Here is a 24,407-nt window from a genome sequence, read left to right as displayed (position 1 = left end):
AAGTCATATTTCAGAACGTGAACAGAATTAAATTTTATAAGTTTTGAGGAAGTAAAATTAACTAGTAATTCTTTTCTGGAACATTAGATATTCCTATCTTGGATACATAACACCTAACAGGATTGTAACACAGATCTGTTTTGTTTCACCTTATGCTATACACAGGGGAGAGTGAAGTATGCTTCATGTGTCAATTGCTTTCCATAATGTATTATTTCCAAGACTGACTTTCAGATCTTACCATCAGGAAACATGTTTCTGGCAGAGATAAATATAACTGATGGGGTCATACTTACTCTCTTTGGCTTCTCAGACTACCCGGCACTGCAAATTCTCCTCTTCTTGGTATTTCTGGCCATTTACAGCTTCAGTGTGATAGGGAATCTTGGAATGATTGTAATCATCAAAATTAACCCTAACTACACACCCCCGTGTACTTTTTTCTCAGCCACCTCTATGTGGATTTCTAGTATTCTTCTATCATTGTTCCCACAATGCTCTGAAGCTACTTGCAGAAGACAAAAGTATTCCATTTTCAAGATGTATGGTGCAATCCTTTTTCTTTTGCACATTTGTAGTGACTAAATCAATTCTATTTGCTGTGATGCCCAATGACTGCTTTGTGGCCCATTGCAACCCTCTGCTCTACACAGTTGCTGTGTCACAGCAACTCTGTGGCATGCTACTAGTTGTAGCATGTGCATGGGGAGCAGCACGTTCTTTGCTACTCACATGTTCTGCTATTAAACTGTCTTTTCAGGGTTTCAATATAATCAATCACTTCTTCTGTGAGCTGTCCTCCCTGATTTCCCTCTCTATCTCTGATTGTTAGCTCAATCAGTTGTTTCTGTTCATTGTTGCCACATTTTTTGGTTTTTTTTTTTTCATTAAGGTTATGAAAGTTAACATCCTTGTGAAATTACAGTTGTACATCATTATTAGTCATGTTGTAGGTACACCACTTCACCCCTATTGCCCTCCCCCCACCCCCCTTTCCCCTGGCAACCACTGATCAATTCTCTTTGTCTATATGTTAGCTACCACCTATGAGGGGAGTCATACAGAGTTCATCTTTCTCTGTCTGGCTTATTTCACTCAACATAATACCCTCAAGGTCTATCCATTTTGTTGTGAATGGGACGATTTTGTCCTTTTTTATGGCTGAGTAGTATTCCATTGTATATGTCTTCCACATCTTCTTTATCCAATCATCAGTTGCTGGGCACTTAGGATGGTTCCATGACTTGGCTATTGTGAATAATGCTGTGATGAACACAGGGGTGCATGGAACTTTTGGAATTGCTGATTTCAGGTTCTTAGGGTAGAAACCCAGTAGTGGGATGGCTGGGTCATAAGGTATTTCTATTCTTAACTTTTTGTGGAATCCCCATACTGTTTTCCATAGTGGCTGTACCAGTTTGTATTCCCACGAACAGTGTATGAGGGTTCCCTTTTCTCCACAGCCTCTCCAACATTTGTCACCCTTGGTTTTGGATATTTTTGCCATTCTAACAGGTGTAAGGTGATATCTTATTGGAGTTTTGATTTGCATTTCCCTGATGATTAGTGATGATGAGCATCTTTTCATGTGTCTATTGGCCATCCATATATCTTCTTTGGAGAAATATCTGTTCATGCCTCCTGCCCATTTTGTAATTGGGTTGTTAGATTTTTTATTATTGAGTTGTGTGAGTTCTTTGTATATTATGGAGATTAACCCTTTGTCAGATAAATAACTTGTGAATATTTTTTCCCAATTAGTGGGCTGTGTTTTTGTTTCAATCCTGTTTTCCCTTGCCTTGAAGAAGCTCTTTAGTCTGATGAAGTCCCATTTGTTTATTCTTTCTATTGTTTCCCTCATGTGAGGGGTTGTGGTGTCCAAAAAGATTCTTTTGAAGCTGATGTCAAAGAGTGTACTGCCGATATTCTCTTCTAGAAGACTTATTGTTTCAGGCCTAATCTTTAGGTCTTTGCTCCATTTTGAGTTTATTTTAGTAAATGGTGAAAAAGAATGGTTGATTTTCATTCTTTTACATGTGGCTGTCCAGTTTTCCCAGCACCATTTGTTGAAGAGACTTTCTTTTCTCCATTGTAGGCCCTCAGCTCCTTTGTCAAAGATTAGGTGTCCATAGATGTGTGGTTTTATCTCTTGGTTTTCAATTCTGTTCCATTGATCTGTGCATCTGTTTTTGTACCAGTACCATGCTGTTTTGATTACTGTAGCTTTGTAGTATGTTTTGAAGTCAGGGATTGTGATGCCTCCAGCTTTGTTCTTCTTTCTCAGGATTGCTTTAGCAATTCTGGGTCTTTTGTTGCCCCATATGAGTTTTAGCATTCTTTGTTCAATTTCTGTAAAGAATGACATTGGAATTCTGATTGGGATAGCATTGAATCTGTAGATTGCTTTAGGTAGTACGGACATTTTAACTATGTTTATTCTTCCATTCCATGTGCATGGAATGTCTTTCTATCTCTTTATGTTGTCGTCGATTTCTTTCAAGAAGGTCTTGTAGTTTTCATTGTATAGATCTTTCACTTCTTTGGTTAAATTTCTCCCAAGGTATTTTGTTCTGTTTGTTGCGATCATGAATGGGATTGAGTTCTTGAGATCTTTTTCTGTTAGTTCATTGTTAGCATACAGAAATGATACTCATTTATGTATGTTGATTTTATACCCTGCAACTTTGCTGTAGTTGTTGATTGTTTCTAATAGTTTTTCTATGGATTCCTTGGGGTTTTCTATATATAAGATCATGTCATCTGCACACAGTGACAGTTTTACTTCTTCGTTGCCTATTTGGATTCCTTTTATTTCTTTTTCCTGCGGAATTGCTCTGGCCAAAACCTCCACTACTATGTTGAATAAGAGTGGTGAAAGTGGGCACCGTTGTCTTGTTTCTGTTCTGAGAGGGATGGGTTTCAGTTTTTGTCCATTGAGTATGATGTTGGCTGTTGGTTTGTCATATATGGCCTTTATTATGTTGAGGTACTTTCCTTCTATATCTATTTTATTGAGTGTTTTTATCATAAATGGATGTTGGATCTTGTTGAATGCTTTCTCTGCATCTATTGAGATGATCATGTGGTTTTTGTTTCTCATTTTGTTAAGCAAGCCTAGACATCGGAAATGGCAGCCAACCCACCAAATGGGTGTATCAGTTGTTGGCAGAACGTCTGCTTCTAGGGCTCTGTTCTACAAAAACAGATGTACATTCCAGTACAATTGTGGAGTGAACAATTGGAGATGGTGCAGTCCTTCAAAGCCGGGGCTGCTTGGTAGAAGGTGATGTGTGGCCACTGAGAACACACAAGGGGACAGGACTGAGTGTCCCTGTTCCTCTGTGGGACATCAGGTCCAAGGATAGGAAAGACCTGGGCTCCTGCCCACCAAACCCACTCACACTGCTTAACACACACACCTATATACGTGCAGGCACATGGGTCCTCAAAGATCATTGCCCTGTAGAGCGAAGATTGAAAAGATGGATGGCACTTGTTGTGGGCAATTATGTACCAGTCGGAGGAGTGGACCCTCTTTCCTTACTCACATTAAAACATTATTTTACTAAATGAAAAACAATCGTCAATCCAAATTCTGAAAAACGTAGATAAGATTTTATTCCTTAAGATATTTGTAATCAATCTAAGCGTGTAATATGCGATAATCATATTTTATAATTTGCTCATTGCATAACCTGATCCGTGGCCCATCCAGGAAGGGAAACGATGTGAAAGGTGTCTCCCGGCCTCACACATTCCCCTCTTGGTTTCCAGCTCTCGTGTCACCCTTTAAATGTGGTGCCTATCCCCAGATAAAGACAATAGTCAACATGGGGGCTTCATTTTTCATACATAAGCTTTGATGGAGCAGGAATTTTTCTCCCTAATAAAAACTATTTTCTTGAATTTAAAAAGTGATTAATCACACTCCTCAGATATTACTTAGCCACACACAAAAGGCCACATCTTGTATGCGTCTGCTCAGCTGAACAGCCCAGCAGAGGTAAGTCCATAGAGTCAGAAAGCTCAGCGGGCCCCAGGGACGGGGTGGGAGGGAGGAGGACTGAGAGAAGAACAGGGAGAGGCCTTCCCTTCCACGACAGTGTTCTTGAATGAGGTCAGGATGACGGTCGGGCAACACTGTGAGCGTCCTCCTGGCCAGGGAAATGGACATTTGGAAAGGATCCAGGAATGACATCCTGTTGAAGTGAACATCACAAGAAAAATTAAAGGCAAGCATTAAGCATGTGCAAGACAAAACAGAACTTTAATGAACTGGTGGTAAAGGGGAAGGGGCGGAAATCAGTGGTGGGACCACGGTGCAGGGGCTGAGGCTCGTTGCTGGGAGGACGTGAATGGTCTTTCCATTGCTTGAAGTGCAATCCAGGCTGAGACTCGAGGCGGCTGCGGCGCTGGACGTCGATCTGTGGCTCTGAGGTGTGGTGGGCACTAGAGTTGGAGAAGGGGGGCGATGTTCATCTGGGTTGGGATCTTTCTCAGGAGCTGGTGCTGCAGATCCAAGAAGAGAAAACCACATCCACATGACAAGGCACATGTGTGTGGTGACGGATTGTAGTTAGTCTTTGGGTGGGGGACCTGCTGTAATCTACGCAGAAATCGAAATATATAAGGCTGTACACTTGATATTTATGTAAGGTTATAAAGTACTGTCACTGCAATCAAGAATTAACATGGGTGAATGGTGAAAAAAAAAAAGATACCCCAAAGTAACCATGCCACACACACACATACACACACAGACACAGACACACACACACACGGACAAACACACACAGGGAAACCAAACGTGACTGTCTTTCCATGTTCCTCCCACGGAAGGGAAACGGCTCACCAATCAGGGAGACTCAGTACACGAACCACCCTCCAGAAGGTCTCCCGTATCTGGAGTCCGTGGGAATTGTGATGGGAGCCAGCTCATTGCTCCCAGCCTAACCCCAGCCTCTGAAGGCTCTGTGCTGAGCGGCCCGGCCACATTGCCTCCACACACGCCCGTGTCACACAGCCCGTGTCCTGCTCACCCTGACTCTCTGCCTCGCTGGGCTCAGGGTGCAGCAACTGTGAAAGCAGAAGGCGAGCTTGATGCTCCACCTGCGAGCCTGGCATGCTGAACGCAAGGAAGGCCAATACCCTTCTCAAGCTCGGAAAGTCTGGGGGCTGGAAAAAGTCCTGGGGATAGGATTCCATCCACATGCTGAGAATGAAGGCCAAGGCCCTGAGGAGAGACAGGTGGGCAGCGGAGTCAGAGAACCGGCCTCTCCTTCCACACTGCCCTCCCAGGGTACCTCCGTGGGGGCCTGGGCTCCAGTGCCTCCTGCTCCTGCCCAGCCAGGGGCCAGTCCCACTTTCCGTGCGCGTGCGACCTGGCCAGTTTGGCAGAACAGGTCGCGTCTCCAAGGAGAGGCTGGGATAACACCTTGGGAAGTGAGAGCACTCGGTCCCTGGTGTGATCGCCCATCCTTTTCCTCAGGGAAGCCTGACACAGTCCTCGAGTGTCTCCTGGCACATCCCACTGGGATGCCAGTCCAGGAGGGAAGGGCATGGGGCCATCTGCTCTGTTCTTGCACACATTGGTTCACAGTAGGGTGCAGTGAATATCTGGCCGATGAGGGAACAATGGCCTTTGTCTCCCGCCCATGCTTCCTACTGCCCTCCAAACACCTCAGCCTTTAGCTCCTGTGCCTCTGTGCTGCCTGATTCACTAGGTGACCCATGTGGGTGACCTTCCCCTCCTGCTAGGGGCTGACACGGAGGGTGTCATTTGGCCCCTGAGCATGGAGTGGGCTCGCTGGGACGCAGCGGAGCCCCCACCGTGGAGGTTCTATGATATGAGTGAGCAGGATGCTCAGACACCTCCTGTTCTGTGTCCCAGGATGGGGAGTGGAGGCGGGACTGGGATGGGGATTGGATGCATCTGGGTGCTGTAGGAGCATCCTCCACTCCCCCCTGGGCTCCCACAGCACCCACAGCCCCCTCCAGAGCTCTCCTGGACTGCTGTCTTCTCTTCTTTGAGAAGCCGTCAGAACTCTGCCCGCCCGAAGGAATCACAAGATGTTGGGATGGCGGGTGCTGCCAGCAACCCGATCACAGACCCCACACTCCTCTCACAGTGTGGAGAGGGGAGGCCCTCCCACTTGATCCAGTGCCCACTCACTTTTTCCATAGGCGGGTGGGCGCGTCGTCCACTCTACAAAAGAGGATGAATCTGTAACTAGAGGAGACAGGAGGGCATCACATTGACTGTACTGGATGGCAGCTGCCTGAGGAGTCTTTTGTGACTGTCTGACTCCTACCTAGCACGGAGCCCTGGAGGGCCGATCCAGCTGACCTTTCATAGGGCTCAGCTTCTCCAAAGGGCCGTCCAGGCAGGAGCTCATTGAGTCCCTACAATAGCCCTTGGTGGTTGTTCCTCTGTTCTCCCCATTATTCAGAGGAGCAAACTGAGGCTCAGAGAGGTATGCAGACCTCCCCAAGACTCCCAGCATGCAGGTAGCTGGAGCCGCAGAGTCCTGGGGAGGGGCAGGGCACTCACCTATTAAAGAACTCATCTAGCACCTCTTGTGTGGTGGCCACATCTGTGTATGTCGAAAGGAAGCTGTGGATAAAAGTGGTGTCGCACAGCAGGAAGGCGGGCACAAGGTGAGCCACCAGACGCTCGAGTGGAGTGTTGTGAACTGTCCACAGCCGGGGAAACGATCTCTTGTCCACTGTGGATGTGTGGAGAGCCTGGGGTGGCACAGAGGAGAGGCTCAGCGTCAGAGACAGCATCCTGGGCACCAGGAGGTTTGGGGCTGGCCGTCAGAGCAATGCCTCAAGCTCCCAGTGACTTCTAGCAAGAGGTGGGACAGGAGTGTCCAGAGTAGGAAACACTTCTGGTCTTGCGGGTAGAATCAGACAGGGGAATGAACGAACGTGTTAGTATCAGTACCAGTAGCAGATCAAGGTGTTAGCGGAGAATTGACAGCACCTGTGTGTGTTAAGAGCATCAGCCCTGGGGTTTCTGACAGAAGAGCCCATTGCAGAGAGGAGAAGACGGGGGCTTTCCCTGCGGTGGGATGGATTGGGACAGGAGGACAGGCAGGACGTTTAGTGTAGCACTGATGAAAAGACAACATGAGGTCCCACAGCAGTGAAGGGCTGAATCAGTCTCGTCCACGGTCTGCCATCCAAAATGTCGTGCAGCTCAGTGAGGCCCCGGCCCCTGACCTGGAGGGGCCATGGGCACGTGTTCCTCAGGAGGGCAAAAGACAGAGCAACACACATGTCCCAAGAGCCACACATCCTTTTGGGGAAAATCATCCTTGTCCATCATGAGGCTGTGTGAGACATGGAGAAAGTGTGGAAGGATTGTGAGGTCATCATGGACACTTGGGGATGGGGTGAAAGAGGAAAATGTGTAGAAAAATGCAACGATCCCCTTGCCCAAACATGAGGTGAAATGGGAGAAAAGTCTCTTTTCTGGGATTCGTAGAGTTATGGTGACAGTGACTTTGAATGTGGCCAAGACAGGAGCTGGGCAGTGCGGGCAGGTTGGGGGCAGAGATGGGGAGACAGATTCCTTCTGGAGCTGGACTGGTACCAGGGCCTTGTAGGACCTAGGGTTGTCTTTGGTGTCTTGGGGCCCTGGGTTCTGGGTTCTGGGTGTGCTGTGCACCTGCACTCACCCAGGACCAGCGCTGGCTTGTGTCGGCCGGGTGCCGCATCATCCCTTCCTGTATAGTCAGGGAGAGGAAGGACTGATGTGTCTTGTCCTTTCCGACCTCCTGAGGAACGACCTGTAAAGACAGTGCGCGGCAGCCAGGCAGGAAGCCTCAGAGCACTGGCTGACTGACTTCGGGGGCACTCACACCTCAGTGACTCTCTCCACTCCAGACCCACAGAGACAGATGGCCAACAGGCGCATGAAAAGATGTTCAATCTCACCACTTCTTAGGGAAGTTGAAATCAAAACTACCACAAGATCTCATGTCACAGTCATCAGAATGGCTCTAATGAACAAGACAGGACAAAACATGTGTTGCAGAGGATGTGGAGACCAGGGACCCTGCCTACGCTGCTGCTTTGGAGTGCATACCCATGCAGCCAGTATGAAAAACAGGATGGAGATTCCTCTGAAAATTAAGAATGGAACTACCGTATGACCCAGCTATTCCACCACAGGGTATGTGTTCAAGAATGTGAAAACACGAATGGGTAAAGATGTCAGCATGCCTGTGTAACTTGCAGCATATTTGACAATAGCCAAGATTTGGAAGCAACCTAGTTACCCATGAGGAAAATGTGGCATATATACACCGTGCAATACTACTCAGTCATCCGAAAGGAGGAGATCTGGCCTTCTGTGACAGCATGGATGGGCGTGGAGGGTATTATGCTAAGTGAAATAATTCAAGGGGAGAAAGTCCAATAGCCTTGTGACTACTCTCATAAATCAGGGATGATGGCAGCAAACAATCACAGGAGATAGGCTTTGGATTGGGGGTTCCCGAGAGGAAGTGGGGAGGGAGGAGGGTGACAGGGGTGATTAGGCGCACGTGTGTGGTCATGGATTGTCATTAGTCGTTATGTGGTGAACACGACGTCATCTACACAGAAATCGCAATATAACGATGAACCCCTGAAACTACGTAATGCTATAAACGAAGGTGACTCCCATCAGAAAAAGAATTGAAGGAAACTTGGCCCAGTTAAGAGGTAACTTGGGAATCCCCTTTCCATGGTGCCAGCCCTGTCCTGGGATGTGAAGATGGCAGCAGCACCAGGTGATCAGCTGTACACCCAGCAGTTCCCGCCAAGTGAGGATCCCCCCCACGGAAGGGAGAGGGTGGGGGCCGTTCAGTGGGGGCTCACAGAGGTGGCCTGAGCTGGATAGCCCGATGTAGGCCCCCTCGTGTTACCTTTGATGACCTCCTGGCAAACGGCCATAGGTGTGGCGTATGAGAGGTGAGCCACCCTTTAAAACGAGTAAAAAGGTTATGGCTCCAGGTCTTCTGGGGACCATAGACGTGGTAAGGCAGGATACAGCAGGAAAACATCTTTCCGTAGCAGCTGTCTCCAGCCAAGTGAGCTGAGTGTGAGGATCTGGGTGCCTGTTTACAGGAGGCCCCTGCACTGTGGGCATTGTTGTGGAAAAGGTTACATCATTGCCTGGAAACCATGGTGATCTGAGCCACCTCCTCTCATACCACCCATGCAAACAGTCCTCTGGGCAGGGCACTGCTCGCCCACTTTTCCATGCAGTATCATATGTGTCCCCAGGATCCCCAAACCACCTGTCTCCACAGGCCTCCGAGAAGGTCTGGGTGCAGCCAGGGTCCCAGCTTTGAGACAGACGCAGACACAAGTGCTCCTTCTTCCCTGTTCCTCATCCTGGAGAAGCCATGGTGCCTCGTGGGGCCATTCTGCCTCCAGTCTGCATGGGGGGGATTATCCTAGCCCATAGTTCTTGGAGATGCCCTCAGGCCCGAGTGGGAAAATACCTGTGAAATTGGAGGAGCGGTGTCCCATGTAGGGAATGCCTCTAACTGCTTTTTTCTTCCTCTCCTCTCCTCCCCTGTGTCTGCCTCTCTTCTGAGCCCACCCCATAGTCCGTCCTTCCATCTAAAGTCTCTGTGTGTACGTGTGTGTCACGGCTCAAGTCCTGGATGCCCAGGAGGAAACAGCTTCCACAGAGGAAGGGATGGGCAAGAGCTTCCCAAGAACTGACGGTTTCTGTTGTCCACCGCAAAGCCTATGGGAAGGGTTCGAGTCTTGCCCTAGAATATCAGAATACTTCCTTCTGCTTGGACTCTTGTCTGTCATGTGCCATGGGCCAGTGCTTACCTGTTTATGGGCCTCAGTTTCCCAATTCTCCAGTGTGGGATTGAGTTCAGAAGTGCATAAGCATGAGCTCAGCAAAGGTGGCCCCTGCTCCCTCCACCCTAGGCGTGACATGGATGGGGAACACTCAAGTGTTCGCCTGCCCTGGGCTCATCCTCAGGCAGAAACTTGCCAAATGCACGACCAGGCTGCCGACTTCTCAGTCTCAGCCCCCTGCCCTCTCCATTTCTGACTGCAGTTACAGCAGCACCGCCTTTTCAGAGCCCCCTGAGGAAGCCTGGGAGAGCCAGGGCCCCATCCTTGAGGATACAGAGCTGGGTTCACACCTGGCTCCACCTTGAACTAGACTGTGATTCTGCCCAGGGCATTGAGCCTGTGAGGTCTTCTCATTCTCCCTCAATGGCCTCCTGTGATCCCCTCTGCTTGGTCTACACATGCTGCTGGAATCCACTCCCCTTGAGTGTGGCCTGAAGTTCGTGATTCCCTTCTACTCCGTGGAACAGGGCAGAGTGATGCGAAGCCAGTTCTGAGACTGGGTCCTAAACAGTCCAGGGCTCTCCTCCTGCTCACTCTCAGCTGTTCTCTCTCTCTCTCTCTGATCCCTCACTCTGGGGAACAGGCCTGTGTGTTCTGGGTTGTGCTCTAGAGAGGCTGCTGAGGCCTGGCCCTGAAGGAGACCCAACGACAGAGGGGCACTCAGGCCTCCAGTCACAAGGGGTCCCTCCAGGACCCAGAGTGCACTCAGAGGGGGGAGGGAAGCAGATCCTGCCTCAGTTCAGAGCACAGCCTGACTCCCTGAGAGCATCTGGCAGAGGCTCCCAGCTGAGCACTGCTGGATTCCTGGTCCAGTGCCACTGTCACATAATCAACGTTCGTTGGTTAAGCCCGTAAAGATGGGGAAAGGTTGTCACACAGCAATAACGATAGCTGCCTAACACTGTTGCCCTGCCCCTGGCCCTGGTCTTGCCTTCCTCTCTCCTCCCTCCTCCTTGACTCTGCTGCCAAGCTCCTTCTAGCCACGCTGCCCTCCTCTCTAACCTCCTCTCTGGCCAACCTCACTTGTGCCTCCAAGAGTGTGCACTGCTGGGCGTTCCTACAGGCTACGGAGTCCTGGATTGAGGCAGGGCTGGCTCCTTGTCATGCTGCTGCAAATATGAATGTCACCTCGTGGCAGCCCTTCCAGGCCCCTCTCCTTCTGGACCCGGCGCTCCACAGCAGCATGGGCTTGTTTTCCTGGTGGCGTCTGCTCCTTTCATTCCTGTGGTTTTCATTTCCTGGTTTTGTCCAGCTACCCTTCCAGATCTTTATTTGGGGGGCACGAGCTTGTCGGGTCTTTTCAGCAGCAGCGCTCTGGAGTGCTCGGGGCACAGGTGTGGAATGAAGATCCATCCCACCACTGACCGGCTCTGTCCTTAGAGCCAAATAGACTTCCATCATTTGGAATGTGCTAGGTGGATCACAACTAAAGTTAGTCCTGTGACTGAGACTTTTGGTGGCATGTGATGAGTTATTGAAACACGGCCCAAATTACAGGAGCATAGCACTATTTTCCCAGATACCAGTGCATGGTGGGTGTTCCGACTGGAGGGACCACAATCTTTCACATGGCCTTCAGGAACCCATCGTTCTTCCATTGTGTGCCTTCTCCCTCCCTAGGACATGATCCTCATCTGCATCCATCAGCATGATTGGAAAGAACAGAACGAAATTCACGCAGGAGGATGTTATCAGCCGGGTCCAGAACTGCACCAGTCAGTTCCTTTTCTCTTCCCTCAGCAAAGAAGTGGTCATCAGCCACCACGGAGGCTGGACCACGGCATGCAGCCCCGTGCCCCAAGAAGTGGAGGATGGATTTTGATGGACAGTTGAAGTTCTCTGCAACAATGAGTCGCCTGTCTAGATTTGTTGTGTGTTTTGAATCTTTGTTGAGGTTTTCCCATATGTCAGGCACTGTGCAAAGAGTTGGTGGCAGAAGTGACGGAGAGGCATCTTGCCCTGGAAGGAGCTCCCAATGTAGAGGGGGAGATGAGTTTTGGTGTCAATGCCTGCCACCCAAAGTGCAAAGGAGAAAGTGAAAGTGCTCGAGAAGCTCCGTGAAGCACTCTAGATTTGGAAGCTGTCTAGAGCTGCGATCAATTGAACTCCACTTCCAGACACCATCCAGAGATGTTTGATAGAGGAAGATGATGACAGGGACAATGGAAGCAGCTAGTTATGTACGAGACATGATAAGGAACACTAGGCAGCCATTGAAATCATCCCCTCAAACATTGGAAAGGGCAGGGAGAATTATTCATGTTCAGTGCAAAGTGACTGCGCCGGTTAGGGTGATCCTGTCTTTAGAATAACTCTGTAAATTTGGATTCAAGTATAAATATGTTGAGTATATAAATATGAGGAGAGTGGAGGGCAAGACCAGGGCCAGGGCAGGGCAACAGTGTTAGGCAGCTTTCTGCTTTATAAAATGTTCTGTTGTTCGTGTCATGAAAGGATTTCCTCAATACACTTTGTGTACTGTATGAGCCGTGGAAACGCGGCTCACCCTTTTCTCCTCCGCCACTCCCTGACAAGCACCGTCGTAGTCTCTGCCTCTGTGAGTTTGATTGTTTTAGATAGCCCTCAGAAGTGGAACCATGCATTCTTTGTCCCTCTGTCACTGTCTTCTTCCATTAACATGATGTCATCTGGATTCATCCATGTCGTGTCCTATGGCAGAATTTCCTTCTTTACAAGGGCGAAATAATATTGCCTTGTGTCGGTGTTGCAATCCAATGTACACATCAGGATAGATGCGGAGAGGGCTGATGGCCACTCTGAGTTTATTATAACCAGTGTTTCAATATATACATAGCTTACATCTGTTAAACATACACAGGTGTTCTGAACAATGTAATTAGCGAATGCCAAGAATTCTTAGTGATTTCTCAAGGAGCCCTCCCTCAGCCTCTGTTTTGATATTATCATGTTATTGCTGTGCTCCTATATTTTATCTCAGAGCATGCAAGGCCTCCTAGGCAACGGCCCCTCCTGCGCCTGATATCGTGTCTCCATCTGTGCCCCTGGGCGACTGGTGGCTGGCTTATGTTGCCTCCCCCTGGAGGTCTTACCCATCATCGACTAACTGGCCTTCTCACCTCCGGGTCACAGTTTGTTGGCAAGCCTTTTCCAGTGATTATTAACCCTTCCTACGTCAGGGGTGGCTACAGCTTGTAAGTGTATGCCACAGTTTCTGTACCCCTTCATCCGTGGACAGACACTTAGGTCGTTTCTACAGCTTGGCTCTTGTGAATGACACTGCCAAGAACATGGGAGTGCCTGTGTCCCTTCAGGTTCCTGTTTGGAATTTGGAGGATATATACCTAAGAATGGAATTAGTGGAGTGTATGTGATTTCCAGGTTGAATCCTTTTGGGGAAGCTCCATAGAGTTTCCTATAGCAGCTGCACAATGTTACCTTTAGCACGACAGGATACACCAGGGTTCCAATGTCTTCACATGCTCACCAACACTATCTTTTGCATGAGTGTGTGATGAGAGCCGTGGTAACAGGTGTGATATGACATCTCGTTTTGATTTGCACTTGTTTATGGTGGGTGATGGATGTTCAACATCTTTTCCTAGACTTTGGCCACTCACCTGTCTTCTTTGGAGAATCCTCTGTTCAAGTTGCTTTGCCCATTTTTCAGTGAGGTAAATTTATTTCATCGGGTTTTGGGTTGTATGAGTTTCTCACATATTCTAGATGTTCACCCCTTAGCAGAAATGTGACTTGCAAATATCTTCTGTCATTCTGTAAGTGGCCTTTTTCTCCTTTCTAAGAAATTGTTCCAGCTCAATTGAGATTTCATGGGCACATAACATTGTCTAAGCTTGTGGAGTACAATGTGATACTTTAGGATACATCAATACTGGGAATCATTTCTGTAATAAAGATAGGTAACACTTCCATTACCTCAGAGGGTAAAAACTGTGTGTGTGTGTGTGTGTGTGTGTGTGTGTGTGTGTGTGTAGTGAAACCGCTGTGGCACTGTCCCAGCCCATGGCAGCCCTTCTGCGTGGTCCCCCTTCTCTCCGGCCTTGCTTGTTCCCTGTCCAGGGGAGCTCCTCTCCCTCCCTCCAGGGAAGGCCCTGTTTCCTCTCTGTGATGACCTGTGGTCTCTGACTGGGGGGCTCCATCCTGTGTCAGAGAAGAGAGAGATTGCTGCCCATGACCTGCCCCACAGCCTCCAAGGAAGTGGACCCCGCATAAGCTGACTTGGAAGGAGGGGAGGGCTCCCCACTTCTCTTCCTTTGGACTGTTTAGCAGGAAGCAGAGTCCCCTCCCTTGCACATACTGAATGTGAGGGACCCCAAGGTGGGCTGTCGCGGCAGGGGGACAGGGCGTTGCTGGTGGAGGAGGCTGAGGGGTGTTTCTCGGGCTCTGCCCAGGGCTAAAGGCCCTGACCGAGGCTCTCCCCAGCCCGCAGCTCCAGCAGCCCCTGCTCTGCTTCCTAAAGGTCTCCTTTGCTCACACAAGGTCAAGTGTTGTTGGTGATGCAACTCAAAGCTTTATCTGGATGGACACCTTCAAGGGCACGTCGATGTGTCCCTCACCTGCCCATAGAGGTCTCTTCCTGAGAAAGGGACCAAGACGGGGGGAGATTGGTGCAGAAAGGAGTGGCCTGGCCTACAGTCTCCTTTGGCTCGGAAGCAGGGCCTGGCTGCCCTACCTAGAAGCTGAATCGTGGAGGATGTGTGCTGGGCTGGCTGAGGGGCCCTGGGCCGGGGGTGTGTCGTGGGAAGGGGCTTGGCAGACAAGTGTTCCAGGACTTGGGGCAGAAGATGCTGTAGGGAGGTGATACCTGAGGGAGAGTGTTGGGCTGGCCCTTCTCGGCTCCATGGGCCACTCCCAGAGGCCCTGATGGCCTGACTCCTGTCTTGTCAGCCTCCCCCTTCAGGTGCCGCCTCCAATGTCTCTGGAGTCCCTGCTTTCCCAAACAAGCCTCAAACGTGGGAGCTGGAACCATGGCCATGGGTTTAAGTTCCTGCCGTCCGCTCTGTGGCCCAGGGTTCAGATTCTGGGCATGGACGTTGCACCGCTCATTACGCCATGTTGACTCCGTGTCCCACATGCCCCAACTAGAAGGACTCACAATTAAAAACTATACAGCTATGTCTTGGGGGGATTTGGGGAGAATTAACAAGGACTCAAACTCGATAAAGCAAGCGTAGATCTCAGAAATAGCAGCCAAACCCTGAAATGAGTATATCCATTGTGTGGCAGAATGTCTGCTTTTAGGGCTCTGTTGTACAAAAACAGAGATGCATTGACGCACATGGACCTTTCAGTATGGTTATGGGAGTGAACATAGGGAGATGGCCCAATCCTTCAAAGCTGGGGCTGCTTAGTAGAAGGTGATGTGTGGCCACTGAGAAGGCACAAGGGGACAGGACTGAGTGTCCCTGTTTCCCTGTGGGACATCAGGTCCTAGGATAGGAAAGCCCTGGGCTCCTGCCCACCAAACCCACTCACACTGCTTAACACACACACCTATGCACATGCTCGCACACGGGTCCTCAAAGATCATTGCCCTGTAGAGCAAAGATTGAAAAGATGGATGGCACTTGTTGTGGGCAATTATGTACCAGTCGGAGGAGTGGACCCTCTTTCCTTACATTAAAACATTATTTTACAAAATGAAAAAGAAATCATCAATCCAAATCCTGAGAAACATAGAGAAGGTATTTTATTCATTAAGATAGTTGTAACCAATCAAAGCATGTAATATGTGGTAAACATGTTCTGTAATTTGCACGTTGCATAAACTCAACCGTGGCCCATCCAGGAAGGAAAACGATGTGAAAGGTGTCTCCCGGCCCCACACATTCCCCTCTTGGTTTCCAGCTCTCATTTCCCACTTTAAATCTGGTGCCTATCCCTAGATAAAGAAAATATTCAATATGGGGGCTTAATTTTTCATACATCACCTTTGATGGAGCAGGGATTTTTCTCCCTAATAAAAACTGTATTTTTAATTTAAAATGTGATTAATCATACTCCTCTGATATTACGTAGCCAGACACAAAAGGCCACGTCTTGGATGCGTCCGCTCAGCTGAACAGCCCAGCAGAGGTAAGTCCATAGAGCCAGAAAGCTCAGCGGGCCCCAGGGATGGCGTGGGAGGGAGGAGGACTGAGAGAAGAACAGGGAGAGGCCTTCCCTTCCACGACAATGTTCTTGAACAAGGTCAGGATGACGGTTGGGCAACACTGTGAGCGTCCTCCTGGCCAGGGAAATGGAAGTTTGTTTTTTTTATTAAGATTAGGATAGTTCACAACCTTGTGAAATTTCAGTTGTACATTATTTTTAGTCACGTTGTAGGTACACCACTTCACCCTTTGTGCCCTCTCCCCACCTCCCCTTTGCCCTGGTAACCACCGATCAGTTCTCCTTGTCTATATGTTAACTTCCACCTATGAGTGGAGTCATACAGAGTTCATCTTTCTCTGTCTGGCTTATTTCACTTAACGTAATACCCTCAAGGTTCATCCATGTTGTTGTGAATGGGACGATTTTGTACTTTTTATGGCTGAGTAGTATTCCGTTGCATATACATACCATATTGTCTTTATCCAATCGTCAGTTGCTGGGCACTTAGGTTGCTTCCATGTCTTGGCTATTGTAAATAATGCTGCGCTGAACATAGGGGTGCATGGGACTTTTGGAATTGCTGATTTCACGTTCTTTGGATAGATACCCGGTAGTGGGATGGCTGGGTCATAAGGTATTTCTATTTTTAAGTTTTTGAGAAATCTCCATACTGTTTTCCATAGTGGCTGCACCAGTTTGCATTCCCACCAACAATGTATGAGGGTTGCTTTTTCTCCACAACCTCTCCACTATTTTTCACTCTTGGTTTTGGATATTTTTGCCATTCTAACTGGTGTAAGGTGATATCTTAGTGTAGTTTTGATTTGCATTTCCCTGATGATTAGTGATGATGAGGATCTTTTCATGTGTCTATTGGCCATCCGAATATCTTCTTTGGAGAATCGTCTGTTCATGTCTCCTGCCCATTTTTTGATGGGGTTGTTTGATTTTTTTGTTGTTGAGCTGTGTGAGTTCTTTGTATATTATGGAGATTAACCCTTTGTCGGATAAGTAACTTGTAAATATTTTTTCCCAATTAGTGGGCTGTTTTTTTTGTTTCAATCCTGTTTTCCCTTGCCTTGAAGAAGCTCTTTAGTCTGATGAAGTCCCATTGTTTATTCTTTCTATTATTTCCCACGTCTGAGGAGTTATGGTGTCCGAAAAGATTCTTTTGAAACTGATGTCAAAGAGTGTACTGCCTATATTCTCTTCTAGCAGACTTATTGTTTCAGGCCTAATCTTTAGGTTTTTGATCCATTTTGAGTTTATTTTGGTGAATGGTGAAAAACAATGGTCAATTTTCTTTCTTTTACATGCGGCCGTCCAGTTTTCCGAGCACCGTTTGTTGAAGAGACTTTCTTTTCTCCGTTGTAGGCCCTCAGCACCTTTGTTGAAGATTAGCTGTCCATAGATGTGTGGTTTCATTTCTGGGCTTTCAATTCTGTTCCATTGTTCTGTGCACCTGTTTTTGTACCAGTACCATGCTGTTTTGATTACTGTAGCTTTGTAGTATGATTTAAAGTCAGGGATTGTGATGCCTCCGGCTTTGTTCTTCTTACTCAGGATTGCTTTAGCAAATCGGGGTCTTTTGTTGCCCCATATGAATTTTAGGATTCTTTGTTCAATTTCTGTAAAGAATGTCATTGGGATTCTGATTGGGATAGCGTTGATTCTGTAGATTGCTTTAGGTAATATGGACATTTTAACTATTTATTCTTCCAATCCATGTGGATGGAATGTCTTTCCATCTCTTGATGTCATCATCAATTTCTTTCAAGAAAGTCTTGTAGTTTTCGTTATATAGATCTTTCACTTCCTTGGTTAAATTTATGCCAAGGTATTTTATTCTTTTTGTTGCGATTGTGAATGGGATTGAGTTCTTGAGTTCTTTTTCTGTTAGTTCATTGTTAGCATATAGAAATGCTACTGATTTATGTATGCTGATTTTATACCCTGCAACTTTGCTGCAGCTGTTGATAGTTTCTAATAGTTTTCCTATGGATTCTTTGGGGTTTTCTATGTATACGATCACATCGTCTGCAAACAGCAAGAGTTTTACTTCTTCATTGCCTATTTGGATTCCTTTTATTTCTTTTTTTCTGCCAAATTGCTGTGGCCAACACCGCCAGTACTATGTTGAAAAAGAGTGGTGAAAGTGGACACCCTTGTCTTGTTCCTGCTCTCAGAGGGATGGCTTTCAGTTTTTGTCCCTTAAGTATGATGTTGGCTGTGGGTTTGTCATAGATGGCCTTTATTATGTTGAGGTAGTTTCCTTCCATACCCATTTTATTGAGGGTTTTTATCATAAATGGATGTTGGATCTAGTCAAATGCTTTCTCTGCATCTATTGAGATGATCATGTGGTTTCTCTTTCTCATTTTGTTAACGTAGTGTATCACGTTGATTGACTTGAGGACATTGAACCATCCCTGTGTCCCTGGTATAAATCCCACTTGATCATGGTGTATAATCTTTTTGATATATTGCTGTATTCGGTTTGCCAAAATTTTGTTGAGGATATTTGCGTCTTTGTTCATCAGTGATATTGGCCTGTAGTTTTCCTTCTTTGTGTTGTCCTTGTCAGGTTTGGGGATCAGGGTGATTTTGACTTCATAGAATGTATTAGGGAGTGCTCCATCTTCCTCTATTTTCTGGAATAGTTTGAGAAGGATAGGTATTAAATCTTCTTTGAATGTTTGGTAGAATTCTCCAGAGAAGCCATCTGGTCCTGGACTCTTATTTTAGGGGAGGTTTTTGATTAGTCTCTATTTCTTTACTTGTGATTGGTCTATTCAGATTCTCTATTTCTTCCTGATTCAGTTTGGGGAGGTTGTATGAATCTAGGAATTTGTCCATTTCTTCTAGGTTGTTCAATTTGTTGGCATATAGCTTTTCATAGTGTTCTCTTATGATCCTTTGTATTTCTTTGGTATCTGTTGTGATTTCTCCTCTCTCATTCCTACTTTTATTTATTTGAGACTTCTCTCTTTTTTTTTAGTGAGTCTGGCTTAGGGTTTGTCAATTTTGTTAATTTTTTCAAATAACCAACTTTGGTTTCATTGATCCTTTCTACTGTCTTTTTTGTTTCAATATAATTTATGTCTGCTCTAATTTTTATTATTTCCCTCCTTTTACTGGCTTTGGGGTTTGTTTGTTCTTCTTTTTCTAATTCCGTTAGGTGTCGTTTGAGGTTGTTTATGTAAGATTTTTCTAGCTTATTGAGGTGAGCCTGTATTGCAATGAATTTCCCTCTTAGGACTGCCTTTGCTGCATCCCAAACCATTTGGTACGGCGCTTTTTCATTTTCATTTGTCTCCCGATAATATTTGATTTCTTCTTTAATTTCTTCAATAATCCATTGTTTGTTCAGTAGCATGTTGTTTAGTCTCCACATTTTTGGCCCTTTCCCAGCTTTATTCTTGTAGTTGATTTCTAGTTTCATAGCATTATGATCAGAAAAGATGCTTGATATTATTTCAACCCTCTTGAACTTATTGATGCTTGCTTTGTTTCCCAAGATGTGGTGTATCCTTGAGAATGTTCCATGTGCACTTGAGCAGAATGTGTAACCTGCTGTTTTGGATGAAGTGTCCTATATATATGTATTTGGTCCATCTGATCTAATTTTTCATTTAATTCTATAATTTCCTTTTTGATTTTCTGTCTGGATCATCTGTCCATTGGTGTTAATGGGGTGTTGAGGTCCCCAACTATTATTGTATTTCTGTTGATGTTTCCTTTTAGTTTTGTTAATGGTTTCTTTACGAATTTTGGTGCTCCTGTGTTAGGTGCATATATATTTATAAGTGTTATGTCATCTTGGTAGAGCGTCCCTTTTATCATTATATACTGCCCCTCTTTGTCTTTCTTTATCTGCTTTGCTTTGAAGTCTACTTTGTCTGATATAAGTATGGCAACACCTGCTTTCTTTTGTTCATTATTAGCTTGGAGTATTGTCTTCCATCCTTTCACTCTGAGTCTGTGTTTGTCTTTGGGGCTGAGATGTGGTCCTGGAGGCAGCACATTGTTGGATCTTGTTCTTTGATCCATCCTGCCACTCTGTGCCTTTGATTGGAGAGTTCAATACATTCATGTTTAGAGTGATTATTGAAATGTGGGGACCTACTGTTGCCATTTTATCACTTGTTTTCTGCTTCTTTTGCATTTTGCCCTGATGGAGAGCTGTTACTTTGTATTATTGTCCTTCTGCTTATCTCCTTTGTTCTGGATTTTGTAACCCCTTTCCTTTTTTTGATTTTTCAGGAATGAGGTTCTTCCTGAGCATTTCTTGAAGAGGATGTTTTGTGGTGATGAACTCCCTTAACTTTTGTTTATCTGGGAAAGTTTTTATTTCTCCATCCTATTTGAAGGATATTTTCGCTGTGTAGAGTATTCTTGGCTGCAGGTTTTTGTTCTTCAGGCTTTTGAACATTTCATTCCAATCTCTTCTAGCCTGTAAGGTCTCTCCTGAGAAGTCTGCTGATAGCCTTATGGGGTTTCCTTTGTAAGTTATTTTCTTCCACCTGGCTGCCCTTAGTATTTTCTCTTTGGCATTGACTTATGCTAGTTTCACTACTATATGCCTTGGGGTTGGTCTTCTTGCGTTAATAAAGTTTGGAAATCTATTGGCTTCTGTCACATGGAGTTCCATCTCTCTTCCCAAGTTTAGAAAGTTCTCAGCTATTATTTCTTTGAATAGGCCTTCTGCCCCCTTCTCCTTCTCTTCTCCTTCTGGTATGCCTATAATCCTTGTGTTGCATCTCCTAATTGAGTCTGATAATTCTCGGAGAGTTTCTTCATTTCTTTTTAGTCTTAGTTCTCTCTCCTCCTCTGTCTGCAGCATTTCTATGTTCCTATCCTCCAAATTGCTAATCTGTCCTCAATATTATCGACCCTACTGTTCAGAGAGTCCAGATTTTTCTTAATCTCCTCCATTGTGCTCTTCATCTCCAGTATTTCTAATTGGTTCTTCTTTATAGTGTCAAGCTCTTTTGTGACATAGCTCCTGAACTCATTGAGTTGTCTGTCTGAATTCTCTTTTAACTTGTTGAGTTTTTTAATAATGGGAGTTTTTAAATCATCGTCATTTAGGTTCTAGATTTCATTGTCTTTGGGACTGTTTTCTGGGTGCTTATCATTTTCCTTCTGTTCTGGAGATTTAATATATTTTTTCATGCTACTTGATGGCGTGGATTTGTGCCTCTGCATAGAGATAGAGTTTAGTTGATGCTTCTACTTGTTGTGACTGGTGTGTGTGGGGGGGGGCAGTTTAGACTGCACCAACCAGGAACCCTGTCAGCTGTTACTGACTGGACCTGGACCCCTCCTCTTAGTCACAGTGGTCCTGTGGGGTCCCTCGTCAGTTGTGGGGGCAATCACAAGGGGGCCTCAGGCTGCTGGTGCCTACTGTGGCAGCCCACTTAGACACACTCCCTCCTTGTGGTCTGCAGTGCTGTTGTGGGCTTTCCCAGCAGCCAGGAGCAGGATCATCTATAATCACCACTTTGTCCCTAACACAGCCCACAAGATCACACTTGTCCACTATAGTTTCCAGCAGAGCTATGGGTATCTTCTGCAGTCTGTCATTAGCTCACCTAGCTGTGCTACCTTTGCCCCAGGGCCTTCCTGCTTTGTGATTGCCAGTCAGGACCTCTCCACTAGTGCTGTGGAGAGGCTTTCGCTGAGACTGCTGTAGGAACCTGGAGTTCCCCCCTGGGCTACGTAGCCATTTCACCGGAACTCCACTCTGCCCCACTCCACTCTCACAGGATCTCTGGGTGCCCCCTGCCTCGTCTGGGACATGGCCAGAGTCCGTGGGCCTGGTGGTGGCTTGTAAGCTGCTGCCTTGTGGGGAATTCTGCTCTAGGGAGCTTCCTGGTATTCCGTATGCTGGGCGGGGCCTCTCTACCAATGGTGAGCAGAGGCCCCCCTGCTGTGGGTGTGTGTGACCCTGGAGCATCCCCCCAGGCTGCAGAGCCAGGTGTTGGAGCTCCACCCAGTCCCCAAGCATGTCCATGGCAAGTCCAGGCACCCCCTGCACCGACCCATGTGCCGGAGACTGTGGGCCCAGCAGCAGCTGGCAGTCTGGTGCAGTGCCAGGGAATCCGCCCGCTGGGAGCTTCCCTTTGTTCTGGATTCTGGGCAGAGCCTCCCTGCTAATGGTGAGCAGAGGCTTTCCCTGCCAGGGAGGTGCGGGACCCTGGAGCCTCCTGCCAGGCCACAGAGCCAGGCACTGGAGCTCCAACCATGTGCCCAAGCACATCCATGGGAAGTCCAGGCACCCCCTGCACTGACCCATGTGCCAGAGACCTTGGGCCCAGCAGCAGCTTGTGGTCTGGTGCGGTGCCAGGGAATCCGCCTGCCAGGAGCTTCCCTTTGTTCTGGATTCTGGGCCGGGCCTCCCTGCTAATGGCTAGCGGAGGCCTTCCCTGCCAGTGGGTGGGGGACCCTGGGGATTCCCCCTGGGCTTAGGTGTAATCGTGGGGCGCTTGAGTAGGGCTGTTGTCACCTGTTTCCACCATCGCTCCGTTGGTGAGTGTACACTCCCACCCTTGGTGCGTGGCAATGCTATGGGGGAGTCCGCTGGAAGAGAGACTCCTCCAGGAACTAGGCTGTCCAAGGGTTGGCGTCAGAGAGTTTCACCTATTTCCACCTCCTCCCAGTGGGAAGTCCGTCTGCCTTCCGATGTATAGTAGCACGAGACTCTTAGGCATCTTGAGATGCTATCTGGATATCCTTAGGTTGGCTCCCGCCTGGCCAGCTGAGAAGCTCCGCTGCTCCCAAAGGTGGCTTTTTTCCTCTCTGGCTGGAGTTACTGCCTCTTCTGCTTTCGTCAGGACTGTCCCTTGTTGTGGGGGTTCTTTTTATCCAGTTTTCAGTTTTCAATCCAGGGTGATTCTTCCTAAAATTGTTGTAACCTGGTTGTGTTGTGGGAGGAGGTGAGTTCAATGTCTGCTCACAGCACCATCTTGACGAGAACTCCATTGTTCCCACTTTTAACGAGGTGAGCACACTGCTCATCATTCACACATCTTATGTGTTCATTGTTGTCACCACCCTAAAGATGCATCCAGCTGGTGGGCACCACAAAGTCTTCTCCACCTGTGCCTGACACCTGACCACCATCACTATCTTTTGTGGCACAATTCTCTTCTACTGTGCGCCCAACTCCAAAATCTCCAGGCACACAGTCAAATTGGCCTCCGTGTTTTATACAGTGCTGATCCCCATGTTGAATCCTCTGATCTACAGTCTGAGAGACAAAGATGTCAGAGATGCAGCCAGCAAAATATTGAAAACAAACTTTTTTCATATTGGATGCATATATTCATTCATTCATAAAGTAAATATTTACTTCAGTTTTTGCAGAATACCTTTCCAATTTTTGAGTAAACTGTGCATCAAGTGTTGATTTTCAAAAATAACTTTAGATTTTCAAAAAGAAATAATATGAGATTTAAGTTAGAGAGACTATATCTGGCTCTGATTTTATAAACCATAGAAGATCAATTATTCTGACTTTGTCTTTATTTGCAAAAATGACATAATATGATATACTTCATAAATTGGTGTGTGGAACAAAAGAAAAGATAGACAATATATTTGGTAGATTGTGCTTGCAGTAAATTCTGGTTCTGTTATCCTTTCCTCTCTGGTAACTGATAGATTGTAGATACTAAAGAAAAAAAAACAATTATATATTTTAAATTAGTGAAATGGATGACAAAAAAATACAGCTTCATTTTCAAGAACCTCACAATCCAGGGTTGTTAGTAAATATCATAATAGAGTTGCTAGGGGGAGAGAGAGAGAGAAAGCAAAATCATTTGTGGCTATCAGAGGGATTGCTTCATAATTGTGTGCTTCTTTTACTTGGCCTTGAATGATAGGCTAGTTTTTAAGAGAAAAAGAGGGGAAAGACAGTAAGTTTTACTCAGGAGTTAAAAGTGTGAACCATGTTTAAGAAATGAATATACATAATCGAATGAATGACTCAGCAAATATTTTGGGCTACTATTTTATGCTATATGCATACAAAGTATCTTGTTAGGTGCACAAAGGAATGAATATTTGCATAAATTACAGCCATTTCTAAATTATCTCAGAAAAGAGTTCCCGTATATAGGATGAAAGGATTTACAAGAAGTCCAGGAATATCAGCTTGCTTCTTCAAATAAAAACAAAAAAGAAAATATAGGGGCCAGCCACGTGGCGCAGCTGTTAAGTTCGCATGTTCTGCTTCAGCGGCCCAGGGTTCGCTGGTTCAGATCCTGGGTGCAGACATGGCACCGCTTGGCACACTGTGCTGTGGCAGGCGTCCTACATACAAAGTAGAGGAAGATGGGCACGGATGTTAGCTCAGGGCCAGTCTTCCTCAGTGAAATGAGGAGGATGGGCAGCAGATGTTAGCTCAGGGCTGATCTTCCTCAAAAAAAAAAGAA

At 46.7% G+C, this 24,407-nt stretch overlaps 1 protein-coding gene and 1 pseudogene across 1 annotated transcript; one reads left to right on the top strand and one right to left on the bottom strand.

Annotated features, from left to right (window-relative positions):
* Window positions 1–252: 252 nt before the first annotated feature.
* Window positions 253–23,940, top strand: LOC124233668 (olfactory receptor 5D16-like; annotated as a pseudogene).
* Window positions 4,253–8,423, bottom strand: LOC124233670 (ral guanine nucleotide dissociation stimulator-like). Its single transcript, XM_046650794.1, has 5 exons — window positions 7,683–8,423; window positions 6,551–6,744; window positions 6,173–6,229; window positions 5,040–5,233; window positions 4,253–4,509 (listed from the first exon to the last, which is right to left on the bottom strand). The coding sequence occupies exons 1-5, from the start codon at window positions 7,722–7,724 to the stop codon at window positions 4,268–4,270; spliced, it is 729 nt and encodes a 242-aa protein (XP_046506750.1). The 5' UTR covers window positions 7,725–8,423; the 3' UTR covers window positions 4,253–4,267.
* Window positions 23,941–24,407: the final 467 nt, after the last annotated feature.

The sequence above is a fragment of the Equus quagga genome, unplaced genomic scaffold (genome assembly GCF_021613505.1).
Source record: "Equus quagga isolate Etosha38 unplaced genomic scaffold, UCLA_HA_Equagga_1.0 208879_RagTag, whole genome shotgun sequence".
Lineage (NCBI taxonomy): Eukaryota > Metazoa > Chordata > Mammalia > Perissodactyla > Equidae > Equus > Equus quagga.
This window is presented reverse-complemented; position numbering and strand designations above follow the sequence as displayed.

Excerpts from the sequence above, each read along its gene's own strand:
- LOC124233670 (XM_046650794.1), bottom strand. The coding sequence starts at position 7,724 with ATGATGCGGCACCCGGCCGACACAAGCCAGCGCTGGTCCTGG. Across the intron at positions 6,745-7,682 it reads CAAGCCAGCGCTGGTCCTGG|GCTCTCCACACATCCACAGT; the intron begins GTGAGTGCAGGT and ends GTGCCACCCCAG. Across the intron at positions 4,510-5,039 it reads CAGCGAGGCAGAGAGTCAGG|CACCAGCTCCTGAGAAAGAT; the intron begins GTGAGCAGGACA and ends TTGGATCTGCAG.